We start from the raw sequence: 17,383 nt of genomic DNA on the forward strand, positions 1-17,383 counted from the left end.
GCCAATCGTGTGGCAGCAGTGCAATGCATAAAATCATGCAGATACAGGTCAGGAGCTTCAGTTAATGTTCACATTAACCATCAGAATGGGGGGAAAATGTGATCTCAGGGATTTCCACCGTGGCATGATTGTTGGTGCCAGACGGGCTGATTTGAGTATTTCTGTAATTGATCTACTAGGATTTTCATGCACAACAGTCTTTAGAGTTTATTAGAATGGATGTTTTTTTGTATTTTATTTTTTTATTAAAACACCTTGTTGATGAAAGAGGTCAACAGGGAGTGGCCACACTGGTTCAAGCTGACAGAAAGGCTACGGTAACTCAGATAACCACTCTGTACAATTGTAGTGAGCAGAATAGCATCTCAGAATGCACACGTCGAACCTTGAGGCAGATGGGCTACAACAGCAGAAGACCACACTGGGCACTTTATTAGGTCCATAGTGTTCATAATAAAATGCTAAGTGAGTGTATATATATTTACTGTATATATATCAGCAGTTGATGTTTTATGTGGAATAATGTTTATTATTATTCACAAGATATGAAGCTTGATACACAATGTAATGTATATGCTTACTGTCATGAAATATCACCAGGAGAGCAGGATGCAAGTGAAATATGGCAGTTTAATTTAGGCAACAATCCAATAAAGACAACAAATGAGTACAGGCAGAAGATCAGGCGATCGGCAAACAGACATAACAGGGCTAGAAGTAAACTTGTGGTCAAAACAGGCAAAGGAACTATAACAAGGTATCAGGCAGACTATGAAGGCTTGGCAATGTTAAACACAAGGGAATAGAACATATACTTTGCGATGTGACTGTGGCTGAAAATCTCTTATAAAGGGTCTGAAATTGCATGCAGGTGTATGTAATCAGAAGTCTGGCGATTGAGAGCGTTGCATTGTGTTGTGGGAAATGGAGTCCGGGGCGGCCATGTTTGTAGGCCGTGTTGCTTGCTGGGAAACTGAGTTCATGACACTTACAGGGCACGTTTCCATATAGCTTTTTTGGATGCCCTCGCTTTAATTTAGAACACATGATTATCTAATCAAAACAACAAAATATGCATTGAGGTGAGGTTAAAAATATGGATTATTATTGTCAAATGTCAATTTGTTTTTATTTCCCCTTTAGAGGCCTCTGTTATACTGTAGAACCAAGCCGTTCTAACTGTAGAATCCTCTAGTGTTGGCCACAGAGAAACATGAAAGAATATAAAAAAAGAAAAAGAAAAGAAAACTATCGGCATAGATGTTCCAAAAAGCAACCATCTGCTCTGATTAATCTGTAAAACCGATATATTGGTCTACCTCTATCTGACACTATGATGCCTATATTTGCACTGTTACAAGGGTAGAATTAGCAACATCCTCTCTCACACAATCTCCTCTCTTGAATTCATTCTAGCTAGGAAAAAAGTTTTTTTTTTTTTCCAATACTTAAGTACAATTTAATGTGAATACTTTTTTACTTTCATTCAAGTATGTTTTTGGCTAGATACTAGGACTTTTAATTGAGTAGAAGTTTCACTCAGTATCCATGCTTTCACTTAAGTATAATTTCTGAGTACTTTTTACACCCCTGTGTGTAAGTATCAGTGTGGCAATAACGATTGAAACAAAGAGACCAGAAAATTTGAGCTTGAGTGCACACACACAAACCCACACTCCAAGCTAGACCTACATGAAAAACAACCCTCTAACTAAACAGTGAAACTGGCTTCCCCTCTAATGCTGGCACAGCGGCCGGCCTCATTCTGAGTGCTGTTTAATTCAACACTGCTGAGATCTGCCGTGATTTACTGCTATGTTATTCAAACATCACTGGCGTTTAAAAAGTCATTTCAGCATAGTATCTGTCTCCCACATTTACCAAGAGAGAGTGGTTAGATGTCTTTATTATTGTAAATGCTGTGAAAAACGGATCTGTGATGTTCTAATGGCCTATAATAACATAATCCATATCTTCCAAGACTTCTCAAAGTAAACGTGTCTATTTTGTGCAGAAAAAACATCACTCTTCCTCTGCCATTGGCTTTGATCTAAATCAGGTGGCAATGGGCAGACTGTCAGTTTTTGGTTTGCTGGAAGTGATTTAAAGGGTTTTTCTTGTTCCATTTCATTGACGTTCTCATTATCTATTGCTGGCATTGAGTATTATTACTGTTGCCAGATCAGCAGGCTGTGGAGCAGAGAGGATTAAGTAATCTGTCTGTCTGTCTGTCTGTTTTATTTTACATTCTATCTATTGTTCTGTTTAGCATTCAATGAAGGGTTCTGTCTGTCATTCTATTATTCTATCCATCCATCCATCCATCCATCCTCCCACCATATTCAGAATTAGTATAGTGGATGAGCCTCTTAACTAGAATGCATTGTTGCAAGGGCAAGAGAGTGCTGAGAAAGTTCAGATGCTTCAGAAACGGATTCTTACATAAACAAACCAGCATCACACACCAACACCACACCATGCAACTCAATAGTCCTCCAGAGCGAACATCACATTTATCATTCACAGAAGGGACAATCCCAGAATGCATTTAGACAAGCTCAGTGAAAAAAATAACCCCAAGATGGCGGACAATCAAGAGAAATGTTTGTGTTTGCTATGTTTTTTTAATTTAATTTTAATCATATTAGAACATTTTGATGTTAGAGCATTACATCTCTATTTTAATCAAAAGCAAGTCAAGTCTCCTGTGCAAAGTGCTGTCTGTGTGACATGTGGAGTGGCTGCCTTTATAGGGCATTACAAATAAGTCACTTTTGAGGTTCCATGATGCTGTCTAAGGATGCTGCCTTAGGAGGCATATGATGCCTTAAAATGCTGTCTCAGCAGGCAGCTCACTAGGTTTTGGAACGGAGCATTTTCTCAGCCTCTAATTCTTATACAGTATCTTGGGGCACTATGATAAAGGTCCCAGGAGCCAGATTATATTAGATGATACACTTGAGGGAAGATTTTTTAGAGTAGTTTTGGCGAATATTGTTCTAGCCCCAGGAGCAGAACAAATTGAATTGAAACTGACTTTATTACTTTATAATATTATTTAGGAACCAAAAGTTAAAATTTTTACAGTGAAAAGCCCCTCTGTAAAGAAATGTAAGGAACTTGGGTGAAATCTTTGCAATAACGTAATAACAAAAAATCTAGGAAGTAGGGCAAAAGAAGACAAGGGCATTGAGTTCATACTGATGTGTGAAGGCTGAAGACATTGTTTTACCATTGCTTCTGTCTGAAATGTCTTAGAGAGAAGACTTTTTATAATAATTGTATTTATTTATCACACATATACAGTGAAATTCTTTCTCCCCCCCCCATATCCCAGCTAAGCTAGAGTGCAGGGACAGCCATGATACAGCACCCCTGGAGCAAATAGGGTCAAGGGCCCAACAATGGCATCTTGGCAGTGCTGGGGCTTGAACCCCCAATCTTCTGATCAGTAACCCAGAGCCTTAACCACTGAGCCACCACTGCTCCTGTTTTAGGGGAAAAAAGAATTCCCAGAATTCCAAATTTACCAAACAGAAAATAAATTGATTCCTGACATAGGGCAACTTCAACCGGATGGAGAGAAAATCCTTTTAACCTCCTTTAACCTTTTAGCATTTAATAAGTCGGAATTTTAGCTGATTTCTAACCTGGATGCCACCCGGCTTCGAATAGGATACAGAAATGACCTATGGAACCGGATAAAATGCATTTCAAGGATAGCCATTGTATATTTGAGATCTCTGTCCAAAATCCACCGCTGAGTTTATTTACGGGGAAACGATGGTTCTCATGCTGTTCGTCAAAAAGAGGGAGGAAAAATATTTACAATAGAGGGTAAATCAACAAACTACACAGAATACAGCAAAATCCAAACACAAATATTTTCCCAGCACTCCCACATTTTTGGCCAATACCCATAATTCTCCTTTCCTTTCAAGCTCAAAGGCTTTTTAAAGTTAAAAGACTCTAATTCAGAAAAGTTGTTAATTATTTATTCATTAAAACTGATATTTAACACGTCCATGTTTAATAATGTTTATACAAGGTCTTAATATATTAAATATAATTATATTAAATATCTTAAAGATACTGTAGTTAATAAATGGTTTAAATATACTCTTCCTTTACCCTGGCATGGTTTCCAAAAAGACATCTGACTCTTGAGGACTATGTGTGTATTTGTTTTTTTTTTAAAGAGATGCCCTGTGGCCTTCACTTGGAAATAAACCCATGTTCTTGAATGTTGCTGAAATGGTTGCTATAAAACTCATATAATTTCACTAACCTCCAGTTAACCCAATGGTTAACAAGACAAGGACTAGGCATGTATATTTTCAATCACTGAAAGAAGCTAAGGAAAGACTTTTAACTTTAAAAAATGTTGTCTATAGTAATTATAATTAGCTTTATTTGAAAACAAAAGTCTATTCTATGTGCCCATTTAGATAGTTAGGTAAATGTGTGTGTGTTTTTGTGTGTGTGTGTGTGTGTGTGTGTGTGATTTGTCACTCGTGCCCTCCTGCTTGTTATTTTCAAAATAACTCCAATTCAATTCCTCTTTAAGGTTGCAGGGTACGAGGGTTCGTCTGCCTCTCTGCCTGTGCTGGTATGGTTAGCTTGGCATGTGCGTGAGTGGTGGGTTTCATGGTAGCTCACTGTATTTTGGCCATTGTGGTTCTCAGATCTGTGATGAATGGCTGCACTTGCAATTTTTGCTTTAGCATGTTGACACTTTTGTCATATTGCATCCAATATTACAACTGTGGTGTGTTTGTTTGTGAATGTGTTGTTAAAGTTTCCCTTTATATTTGGCTTTGATGCATTTAAAAGTACTTATGTAGCTATATTGTATAGACTTCCTTTAGGCTTCTAATGTGTTAAAGGAATAGTTCACCAAAATATGAAAATGTTGTCATTATTTTCTATGCTGTTATTTTTTCTGTGTGACACAAAAAATGTGACTTTTTAAAGAATGTTCATACTCCTTGTTTCCATACAATGGTAGTTCATAGTAACCACAGCGATCACCATTAAAAAGTAGTCCATATGACTCATTCTATATCTTTTGAAGCCATGTGTTAGCTTTGTGTTGCTATTCACTGATAAAATAATTTGTTATTCACTGATAATCTTCCTCTCTACTGCATCTCTCAAATCTCATACATGCTCATGTTAAATTCAAATTTAACACCGTGAATTATGACTTGAGTTCTGTTCATTAAATAAAGCTATTGGATGGCTTCGACTTGTAAAAAAGCACACATGTTGAATGGACTACTTCTATGATTAAAACCCTAACCCTACTTTTTTGGTAAGTAGCCTAATTATGACAAAAGTAAAATTTGTAGGTGAACTATTTCTTAAAATTAACTAGCTATAATTACTACACCACTCTGCTCTTAATCTTGTCCCTTTCAGACACCTTTGACATATTTAGATTTTAATTTGGACATTTTTTGTCCCATTTATGAACTCTTTTTACTAGTAAGGACTGTTTTTGTTTGTCTGTTTTAAGAATTTTACTGTGTTTATGTATTTAATTATTTTTTATTTATTTTTTTTCAAAGTTTTGGCCCTCACAAGTACTGCAAAAAATTGGCCTGCTGACTCCAATATTCTCCATATTTTTTGCTTCACCGGGATGGACCGGGATGTTGTTCATTCAGTTTGTAAAGTGTGTGACAGAGGGAATGTTCTTTCTCTTTCCTGTCCTACACCATCCCATCTAAGCTCCCAGGGCAATGACAAATCATGCAGGAGATAAGGATTTATTCATTGCTAAAAAAAAAAAAAAATGTCATTATTAAAGGTGACTGATAGGAGAAGGCAGAAATCGAGGGTAATCATTCGGATCAGCATCGAGACGGGTCGACTCTTGACTAATGCACTGGTGATGTCTGTCGGAGCTTTTAGTGGGATGAAAACGCCATTGATTAAATACTGTGTGTGTGTGTGTGTGTGTGTGTGTGTGTGTGTGAAAGAGGAAGAGAGATACTTTAGGTAAAGCAAGTGTAGATATAAAGGGAAATTCTCCTATGTAACAGCAAAAGTCTCTAATGAGAAAGTATTTTTCAAACAGTCATATTTGTTTTTCTGTTACAATGGGACTTTCCATTGACATCTATTGTCTACTGTATGTACTGAGCTAATTATATTTTGATCACCTAACCCTCACAGAAAACTTTCTGGATTTTAAAATTTTCATTAAAACAATATTTGTTTATTTATAAGTGTTTTCCCCATGGGGACTGTTGGCTGTTCCTCAAAATGTATGTGATTTCAGGTTTAACCATATATGTCTGCACAATGCAGACAAAACCTGGCCCACACACTATTACCTAGTTTACCTTTTTGTATTTTTAGAACTATATATATATATATTATTTTTTTATTTTTTTTTTTAAATATTATTTAAACAAAAATATATTTATTTTTTCATTTATTTATTTTTGTTATGAATCATTTTTGCGATTAAGGTGTATATGTACCCTGGATGTCCCTAAAGGGAGGTTTTGTCAGATTTAGTTAACACACATGGTCTGAAACTCCACCAACAGTCTTGTCTTAAAGACAGCGACATTAGGGGGGCCTGGGTAGCTCAGCGAGCATTGATGCTGACTACCACCCCTGGAGTCACGAGTACGAATCCGAGTGTGCTTAGTGACGCCACCAAGGTCTCCTAAGCAACCAAATTGGCCCGGTTGCCAGGGAGGGTAGAGTCACATGGGGTAACCTCCTCGTGGTCGCTATAATGTGTGGTTTTCGCTCTTGGTGGGGTGCATGGTGAATTGTGCATGGATGCCACAGAGAATAGCGTGGGCCTCCACACGTGCTACGTCTCCGCAGTAATGCGCTCAACAAGCCACGTGATAAGATGCGCAGATTGATGGTCTCAGATGCGGAGGCAACTGAGATTCGTCCTCCGCCACCCGGATTAAGGCAAGTCACTACGCCACCACGAGGACTTAGAGAGCGCACTGGGAATTGGGCATTCCAAATTGGGGAGAAAAAAAAAAAGACAGCGACATTAAAGAGATAGTTCACCCAAAAATGAAAATTCTCTCATCATTTACTTTTCTGCTGACCATAAACAAATATTTTTAGAAGAATATCTCAGCTCTGTAGGTCCATTCCATGAATGTGAATGTTGGCCAGAATTTTGAAGGTCCAAAAAGCACATAAAGACAGCATAAAAGTAATCCATACGACTCCAGTGGTTTAATCCATATCTTCAGAAGTGATGTGATAGGTGTGGGGGAGAAGCAGATTAATATTAATGTCTCTTTTACTATATTTCTCCTCCCTGCCCAGTAGGTGGCAATATGCACAAATAATGTGAATCATCAAAGGAAGAATGTGAAAGTGAAAGTGGGGATTTATAGTAAAAAAAAAAAAAAAAAAAAAAGGGACTTAAATATTGATCTGTTTCTCACCCACATCTATCATATTGCTCCTTAAGATATAGATTTTACCACTGGAGTCATATGGACTACTTTTATGCTGCCTTTATGTGCTTTTTTGATCTTCAAAGTTCTGGCCACCTTTCATTGCATTGTATGTACCTACAGAGCTGAGATATTTTTTTCTAAAAATCTTTGTTTGTGTTCAGCGGACAAAAGAAACTCACACATCTGGGATGGCATGAAGGTCAGTAAATGATGAGAGAATATTCATTTCATTTCAACTATCCCTTTAAGGCATAATTTTCAATTAAGTTTTTCAAAGAAGCTGTTTATTAGGGACTTTAAGACAGAAGAAAGCTGCTTTCAAATGATGTGTATTTTTATACAAATAAATTATGTCAATAAAATTGACTTTCTGTCAAATCCATAGCTTTTATTCGATCTGTTACCTTTTTATTCTGTTCACACACACTTGCGTCATCCTTTCTATCTTCCTGAGGGAACTGGACATCATCATCATCATCATTATCTCTCTCTCTCTCTCTCTCTCTCTCTCTCAGGTGGATAAGGTATGTGGCCACTCTACAAATGTGTCGTCCACCACAGCCAGGACGTTTCCATCGACTGCAGTCACACCTCCACCTGCCAACAACTCACAGCATGTTCCAGGAGCCGATAAGATCGGCATTTTGGCGCATCTTCACAGGTTAGATCTCTGGATTTCTATAGAGACTATATTTTTTTAGTTGAGATTTTTTTTGTTTTAATTTCAGTAATCACAAATGGCTGGAAAGGTAAAGGAAATTCATCACTCAAAATATCTGTGAGCCCTGTATAATGTACAGTGGAAAACATTGCTATAAAAAGACAGTATAAAAAAATAATCCCTGATATTATCTGCTTCTATCAGCCTAACCAGATCAATACTGATTATAAAATCACTAATATCAGCTGATAATGATATGGACACAGAGGTATTGTGGCTACCTATTTTAAAAAATATCTGCTAGGCCTATAATGCTTTGCAGAGTTCACAAAGCATTTTGCTTATATTTAAATAAACGAGGGATGAGTCGATTTTATTTTCTGTGGTAAACCACAAATGCTGTAGATTAATCTTAATTTGTATTAAACCAGGAACATTCCTTGAAGAATCTGCCTACTCTGGATACCTATCAGTAAGTGGTATGCTGGCAAGAGTAGTACTGCTACTGGTATTGAGGCTGTTGCCTGCTGGAACAAAGAGAGATAAATGGATTAGAGGCTCTTTTTCCAGTGTGCAGATTTTTCCTAAACTGGAGTAGGTAGGAGAGGATAGCAAACACTTATCACTGTAAGCATGACATCATCTTTCTGCACCAAGAGCCTTGGAAATGCTCTAAACGGCAAGTCAGGACAACAGTAATTAAATGTGCACTCAGCAATTTGTTGATCATGTTGCACTGACACCTAGCGGCAGTGAGATTCGGCATTCCGCAAGAGCAGAAGTTCTCAGTTACAAATACCATTGTTGATATGTGCATTTCACTGTCATCCATGATTAATTTATTCCCCAAGTGAAAACATTAAATTATAAGGGACTGTTGAGATAAAGCGAGTAGTATCCGGCTGGTCATGTGATCTCAACATGAATGTACGGCCAGCACCATATGTACAATAAATCAGCCTTTTCTCTTAGACTGATGTGACTAAAGTCTCCATCTCATGTGAGAGTACACCATTTTAAACATAAAAAGCTATTAATTTCCTTGTTTATAAGGTCAAAACACAAGGTGCACAACAATACACTGCATTACACAATTAACAAGAGAATGTAATACTCCAGACTGTCTGTCTGTTTATGTCCATCCTGGACCTCCATCAACAAGAATAATAGAGAATGATAGAAGGATTCCGGAAGTAAAGAGTCCATTCAAAATCTTCATAGAGAAATATTTTTTTTAGGATAATGCACAAGCCTTTCAAGATAGACCTACTATGAGCTCCAGGGTTATTAAATGGATTGCACACCTAGAAATGAAATGTAATTTACTCACCCTCATTTTGTTCCAAACCCTGCATTAATTATTTTCTTCCATGAAGTTAAGCAGAATGTTCTGGCCAATCTTTATCATGCATCGATATACAGTAAAGGGGGCTGGGGCTAGGGATGTGACTGAAGCCGAATACCCTATTTGGAAAGGCACGAATAATGACTTCAAAACGAATAACGGATTCATCCAAATAATATAAAAAATATCGTTTGACTGATAATCCAAGAAACACAAGCATAAAGCGACACTGAAAAATAAACAATTCTAAATTACAACAAATTTATGAATCTGTGCAGCCAATATTTCTAAAGAGTAAACCTTCTGAAAATGCACACGGTGTGATTTCAGATCAGATGGCCACGGTCTTGACTCCGTTTGCGGTCTCTGCAAATTGTTCGCGTCTGGAGCTTGTCAAGTGTAATATTAACTAAGATACATGTTCCACTTCTTGAAATGTCTGTGTTAAAGTATTACATGATTCACATGTGATTCCCATGTATTTATTTATAATCTAAACCTGAACACGATGAATTCCTGACCTGAAGTGATGATTTCACGTCGGAGCTCGTCTAGCCGTCTCTTAAAATTGACCACATTTATATATAAATCAGATATTATATTCATATCTGGTTAAGACTTTATTTTGAAAAAAGTTAAAATGCTCCATAAAGGTTTAAATGCTCCATATAGTATTCATCTATTTGGAATATTCCTGCTTATTTAAATCAAAGAAACTGAAACTTGCTGTCTTTTTTCTTCTTGTTCTTATTTAAACTGTGCTAAATTTGAGCATGTTAAGTGTTCTTGAGCTCTGAAAAGGCACTGTATAAAGTTAAAATTTTTATCATGTCCTACCGTAAATGTGAGGGACTCGACATGGAGGCAAAGTTAGAATCCAAATGCAGGAAGTTTATTTACAATCAGCATACAAATCCAAAACACAAGGCAGAGATGTAGTTGTGAAGCAGGTAAAGTAGTTGTTAACAGGTAATCAGTCCAACCAGGCAAACAGAGCAAAACAGTAATCCAAAATTGGTAATCCAGTAAAACAGGCACACTTGGTCATAACAAGTAGGCAATGAAACAGACAATGAGAATAACACTTGGTAAGGCAGTAAAACTGGCAATACTTTGCAAGGTCACAATGGCAAGGCATGGCTATTTATATGATACAAACAGGAAGTCACCATAGAAGAAATGGTTCAGTGCCAGTATTCAGGGGAGGGCTACCTCTGGCAGTCGGCTGAAGGGGTACTAGCCTCATTCGTTACAGAACCCCCCCCCCCATGCACAACTCCCAGTGTTGTTCTTCTTGGTCGTCCCCTTGGTCTTGGTGCAGGATGATTCGGTGTGCTTGGAAGTCTTGGAACAGGGATGGATCCAGTATGTCCTTGGCGGCTACCCAAGATCTCTCCTCTGGTCCATAACCTTCCCAGTACTGCATCTGGCCCCCTTGATGACGTGAGTCTGTGATCTCTCTGACCATGTAAGCATGTGATCCGTCGATCTCCAATGGATGAGGCTCAGGATCCATGGTTCCGGGGCCAGATGTCGGGTGGACAGGTTTCAACAATGACACATGAAAGGATGGAGAGATGCGGTAGTTAGAAGGTAGCTCCAGTCGGTAAGCTACAGGATTGATTTGTCTGACAATTCTGAACGGACCAACATACCTGGGGCTGAGCTTCTTGCAGGGTAGCTGCAACTTGAGGTCCTGCGTCAATAGCCAGACTCTCTGGCCAGGTTGATAGTCGAGTTGGAGATGCCTCCGATCAGCTTGTATCTGTTGGGCCCGGACGGCCCGCTGCAATCTGATGTGAGCACTGTCCCGCACCTGCTCGCTCCGCCTGATCCAATCATCCATCGCTGGCACCATAGAGGGTTCACCCGAACAAGGGAATATAGGAGGTTGGTAGCCCAGCACACATTTAGAAGGGAGTGAGTCCAGTAGATGAGTGCTGAGGGAGTTCTGGGCATATTCAGCCCATGGGAGGAAGTCGCTCCACCTCTGTTGTTCTCAACTGCAGTAAGACCTGAGATACCTGCCGATTTCCTGGTTTAGCCTCTCCACCTGTCCGTTAGCCTGAGGATGATAACCAGACATGAGGCTGACGTTGATGTCTAGCTGTTTACAGAAAGCCTGTCAGACTCTGGAAGTGAACTGTGGTACCCGGTCTGACACTATGCCTTCTGGTAGACCATAGATCCTGAAAACTTGGTGGAAAAGAGCATTAGCAGTTTCCATGGCAGTGGGTAGACCTTTCAAGGGGATTAGTCTGCATGACTTAGAGAAATGATCAATGATAAAAGATGGTGGTATACCCATTGGAGTTTGGCAGATTGGTGATTAAGTCGATGGACAGGAGGGATCAGGGTCTCTGAGGGATAGACAGTGACTGTAGCAGGCCGGCTGACAGTTCTCTAGGGGTTTTAGACTGTGCACACACTTGACATGCCTTAACATAAGCAGTGACGTCATTAATGATTGAGGGCCACCAAAATGAGTTATGTACCAGTCTTATAATCTTCTGGATGCCAGGATGTCCAATGCTGAGGTAGGTATGAATCCATTGGATTGTTCTTTGGTGTAGAGTGCATGGTACATACTGTTTTGTAGGAGGGCATTCAGGTGGTGCAGGGTCTGTTTGTTGGGCTCTTTGGATTTCTTCCATGATGTCCCAGCTTATGGGTGCGATGACAACAGAAGGTGGTAATATGGATTCGTTTTGAGGTATGTTGTGAAGGGGATCATAACGACGGGAAAGAGCATCAGCTTTGCAGTTCTTGCTGCCAGGGCGGTAGGTGACTGTGAATTGGAAACTTGTAAAGAGTGACCATCGGGCTTGTCGTGGATTGAGATGTTTTGCTCCTGTAGGGCTTTACTGGTTGTTTAGATCAGTGTTACTATCAGAAATAATTAATAATTATTTCTTTAGTTATTAATTTATATTTAAATTAATTAATTGAATCTAACTCATTAAAACCTCATATGGGGCTCCAGTAAATGTAGTGCGCTACGTTTAGGAGCGGGTTTGGTTATTAGCAATAAAGATAATTATTAAAATCAATAGAACATTGATGAGTGTGGCAGCGGGGGCGTGGTCAAGCATCTCTCCGGAGAGAGAGAAAGCGGTAAGGGCGCTTACACCTGAGCTAAATTATGTCTAACACCTGTCTCTAATTTCAGTGAGCACGGGGAGAGCGGCATAAATAGAGACACACCGCAAATAGAAGGGAGAGCCTGGGCACCACAGACCCGAACAAGCAGCAAAGAGTTATTACAAATGAGTTTATTTTGTGAAGCGGTGTGTGATTGTAGATTAACTTAGTGCATAACGCAAAGACTGTGAGACTGTAATTTGTGCTGCAGAGTGAGAAAATAAATCCTTACCTGAACCAGGAAAGCTGCTTCTCGCCTCCTCCTTACAATGAGAATCAATGTTAGCGTTTTCTAATCCTTTAAATTCAACAATTATCAAAGCTAATTGTTAATTGTTAACGATGAAACATTAATTAAAATAACATTAGCTTATTGATCAATCAAAAATCAATAGAATATTAATACGGATTAACATTGATGGGGCACCACCCTGGAATCAGGGACTAATAACCAGATAGTATAACAGTCTCAATATTAGATTGTTTTCTTAGGAAAATCGACATCCGAAGAATATCGATTTTCGAAAAAAAAAAGAATGAAGGCTTGAATCCGAGCACAGACATCCCATCAGTATGACACAGGTGTATGCAAAACAAACCAAAACACTTCTGTTTGTAATATAACAAAGTTTATTTATGCAGTAATTATATATTTAATAATTAATACAATGCAGTCAATAAACTTCCGACTTACAACTACAAAATAAACAGTAATATGATTAGATATGGAGACTAAAATAATCCAATAACACATAAGTTGCATGTGTGAGAGTGTGTGTGTGTGTGTGTGTGTGCGTGCGTGTAAGGAGGTACGTGCACAAAATGGCAGACGTGACTCTCGTGGAGAGTATGTCACGCGAGACTTCCGGCCGGAGAATATGACCGCGAATGTGGGCGGACAGAAACCAGTCAATGCTGCCAGTTACCGCGTGTATTCGCTTGTACGATAGCTTAGGGACAAAGCTGAGCTTTATCACGAAGCAATCTACTAGCCAAAAATGTGTCCGAGAATGTTTGTGAGGGATCGCGCGCGTGTGTGTGGTTAGTACGAGAGAGAGAGAGAATAAAGTGACGGCCCCAAAGCCGATTTTGCGATCGTGGGAGAGAAAGCAGCTGTTAGTTTATCACTCAGAGACGCGGTGGATTGCTCGTAAACCATCCCGCGTTCTTTGATTCTTTAACGGATAAACTCAGTTTGCCGGTCTCACCCGTGATGGCGAAAATGCACAACAGTCCAATGTGGTTGGACCACAATACAGCAAATCAAATTCATGACAATTAATACCCCTATATTAATAATGAGCGGACATGGTGGTCCGTAAACTGTACAAGCAAAAACCTTGGTACACAAGAATAACACACTATAATATTCTATCTCTGCCCAGACGTAAACCTCTTACTTAAATCACATGAGGATGCAGAATGTGTGTTCATCCGTCCTTTAACTCAGACTCGGTTCCTCGAGGCTCGGGTGATGACGGGAGGCCGTTTCCTCGCTCTGTTGGCGGGCGGTACGGCTGCTGATTCTCGGTGGGCTGGCGGAGAAATCAGCGATGTCGACTTGAAGATGGAAGAGAAATCTTTTCTCTCTTCACTTCTGCAGGCAAACGGATGAAGATGCGGATTGCTCAGCAGTCTCCTTCAGATCCGTTAGAGTGTTCGGTGGAACACAGAGTAATCTCAACTCGTCCAGCGAGATGGAGATTATATGGCCACAGTTTCAAGTCGGACGTTACTTCCTTGTGCCACAAGGCTGCACCTGAGATCAGCGATGAGCTGCGTCTACACACGGCATGCAAAGTTGCTGGAAGCAAATCCCGGAAGCATTTCAGAGGTATTTCTACTCCTGATGATGTCATGGTTGAGGTGCGTTCTGTCGTGTGCCTCATCCAATAAGGAGTTGAGAGTTCGATCCTTTTGTGAGCAAGGCTTCATGGGATTTGTAGTCTGTTTTGGACTCCTTTTGATTTTGGCACAATTTTTATCAGTATAATTTATGACGTATGTGGGGGCTGAGTTAGGTTTTACGACTGTGTTAGGCCTGCCTTTGTCTTCTATCTGACTACATGAGGCCCAACACTCCCTTGATGTATTCAAGGTTCTTATGGTCAGTGATTACTTGTAGGGCAGACGGCACAAGAGGGAGTGGGTACCTGTACTTGATTGTCACCGTGTTCAATCCCTGGTTGTCAATGCATGGATGGAGCCCTCCATCTTCTCGACGAAGAAGCCTGCTGCAGCTGGTGAGGTGGAAGGACGAATGAACCCTGAAGTTAAAGCCTCCTCGACTTAAGTCTCCATCGCCATGGTTTCAGGTCTTGACAATGGATAGGCTTTGCTCCTAGGGGGTGCCATGTTGGGAAGTAACTCAACAGCGCAGTCCCATGGTGGTAGTTGGGTTGCCTTGATTTTGCTGAATACCTCGGCGAATTCAGAATATTCCCTGGGGATCTGGATTTGAGCTTGGTTCTCAGGACTTTCAATACTAGTAGTTAAACATAGCATGGTGACTGTGACATGAAGATAGTTTGACTGACAATAATCTGACCATTGTTTTAACTCACCCTGGTTCCAGGAGATGATGGGATCATGGATAGCCAGCCATAGGTGACCCAGGATGAGAAGATACTTGGGTGAGTCAATGATATAGAAAGATATGATCTCTGTGTGGAACAATCCAACCCGTAGTGTCACTGTAACAGTTTGGTGAGTGATACCTGTGCCTACAGGTGCATTATTTACAGCAGTAATGTTAATGGTGGGTATACAAGGTACTGTAAGGATATGGAGCTCTCGTACTAGACCTTGGTGAATTAAATTCACAGCAGCCCCCCGAGTCGACAAGTGCAGAAACAGGTTTCAGTTTATCAAAGGAGAGCTTAGTGGGAAGAGAAAAACTGTAGTTTGTGGGAGATGAAATGTTCATGGTACTCACAAAATAATTCTGGAGTCTTGATATTTCTTGCCTTTGTGAGGGCATGTGGAGTTTCGATGATTCCCTTCACCACAGTAATAACACAGTTGCTCTCGATGACGACGATCGCATTCTTCATCAGAAACTCTGGTATAGGTGATCTGCATCAGTTCAGGAGCTTCGGGGCATGCCTGGACTTGACTATGGACTGATGGCTGTGACTTGGAGCTAATCTTTGAGTGTGGTGAATTGAGCAGGAAATTATCAATCCTTACTGCCAATGAAATTAATTCAGCGAGTTGAATCCTCACCCTTACATGCGAGTTCAGCCTGCAGATTGTAATTCAGTCCCTCTCTGAACATAGTCTTGAGTGCAATTTCATTCCATCCACTTTGGGCTGCTAATGTTCTGAAGTGTATGGCAAAGTCAGCTGTAGAACGTGAAACCCTGGCATACATGAAGCAGCCGAACAGAGACATCTTTACCTCCCTCTGGATATTCAAACACTTCATGGATCTGGGAAGCGAAGTAATCAAATGACATTTGAAGCCGATTATCATTCTCCCAGACAGTTGAGGCCCAGTCTAGCGCTTCACCGGTAAGTAACGTCATCATAAATGCACATTTCTTGGACTCCTGACTGAAAGACTCCTGTTGATTGGAGAAATAGACTTTACATTGACGTAAAAATCCCTTACATTTCTCTGGCGATCCATCAAATTTATCAGGAAGAGCGAAACTTACCGGTGTAGCTTGTGGAGATGGAAGAGAGCGGATATATCAGGTGAGGTTCTCATGTGCAGCTCTTAGGTGGTCCAACTGTTCCTGGAAACTTTTGAGCAGTTCGCTCTAGTGAGCGAATGCAACCTGGAGCTGAGAAACTTCCACTGGATTCATTGGTGGCGAAGTATTCTGTGAAGGACTCGACATGGAGGCAAAGGTAGAATCCAAATGCAGGAAGTTTATTTACAATCAGCATACAAATCCAGAACAGAAGGCAGAGATGTAGTCATGAAGCAGACAAAGTAGTTGTTAACAGGTAATCAGTCCAACCAGGCAAACAGAGCAAAACAGTAATCCAAAATCAGTAATCCAGTAAAACAGGCACAATGGTCATAACAAGTAGGCAATGAAACAGACAATGAGAATAACGCTTGGTAAGGCAGTAAAACTGGCAATACTTCACAAGGTCACAATGGCAAGGCATGGCTATTTATATGATACAAACAGGAAGTCACCATAGAAGAAATGGTTCAGTGTCAGTATTCGGGAGAGGGCTCCCTCTAGCGGTGGGCTGGGAAGCCTCATTCGTTACAGTAAAAATTCCTGATAGACTTACAGGACTTTCACCTGTTTGTAGGCTATATGGATTTATTTGTATTTATTATTCACTGCAAAATGTGTGTTTGACATTTCACATTTTGCTTGACATTTTCTGCCTCCAGAATAATGTTGTTATACATGAACAGATGAACGAAAATTCTGTTTCAGGCAGATATTAATATCAGAAATACCAGGAGAAACCAAAGTTAACAACGTATTCCACAGTTAATGTGGTCAACAAATTCAGCTTCATCTGGTAAGAAAAAAATAATAATTAAATTTTGATTTGATTTAAATAATAATTGTAAAATAATAAGAATAAGAATAAGAATTATTATTAGGCTATTGTTATGAAAAGGCATACACAAGGCATATTTTATTAATAGAAACTATAAACGTAAGAGTAACATTTAAAAATGCGTTTCATTTCGTTTTAACACACTTCAGGTTTAAGCCCCACCCACACCTGGCTCCATCCGAATACAGAGACAGATACAGATCATTTTGTCATATGAACAAATACAAATACAGATACAGATAATGGCTT

The 17,383-nt window shown here is 39.7% G+C and overlaps 1 protein-coding gene across 1 annotated transcript in view; it reads left to right on the forward strand.

Moving 5' to 3' along the window:
• The window catches only part of gpc5c (glypican 5c), a 260,885-nt gene that overhangs the window by 101,496 nt on the left and 142,006 nt on the right, over positions 1–17,383 (forward strand). The window contains exon 4 of the mRNA XM_051701629.1: positions 7,967–8,112. Coding sequence (XP_051557589.1) covers positions 7,967–8,112 — 146 coding nt within the window. The remainder of the gene's footprint in view (positions 1–7,966; positions 8,113–17,383) is intronic.

Source organism: Myxocyprinus asiaticus, chromosome 6, assembly GCF_019703515.2.
Source record: "Myxocyprinus asiaticus isolate MX2 ecotype Aquarium Trade chromosome 6, UBuf_Myxa_2, whole genome shotgun sequence".
Classification (NCBI taxonomy): Eukaryota; Metazoa; Chordata; class Actinopteri; order Cypriniformes; family Catostomidae; genus Myxocyprinus; species Myxocyprinus asiaticus.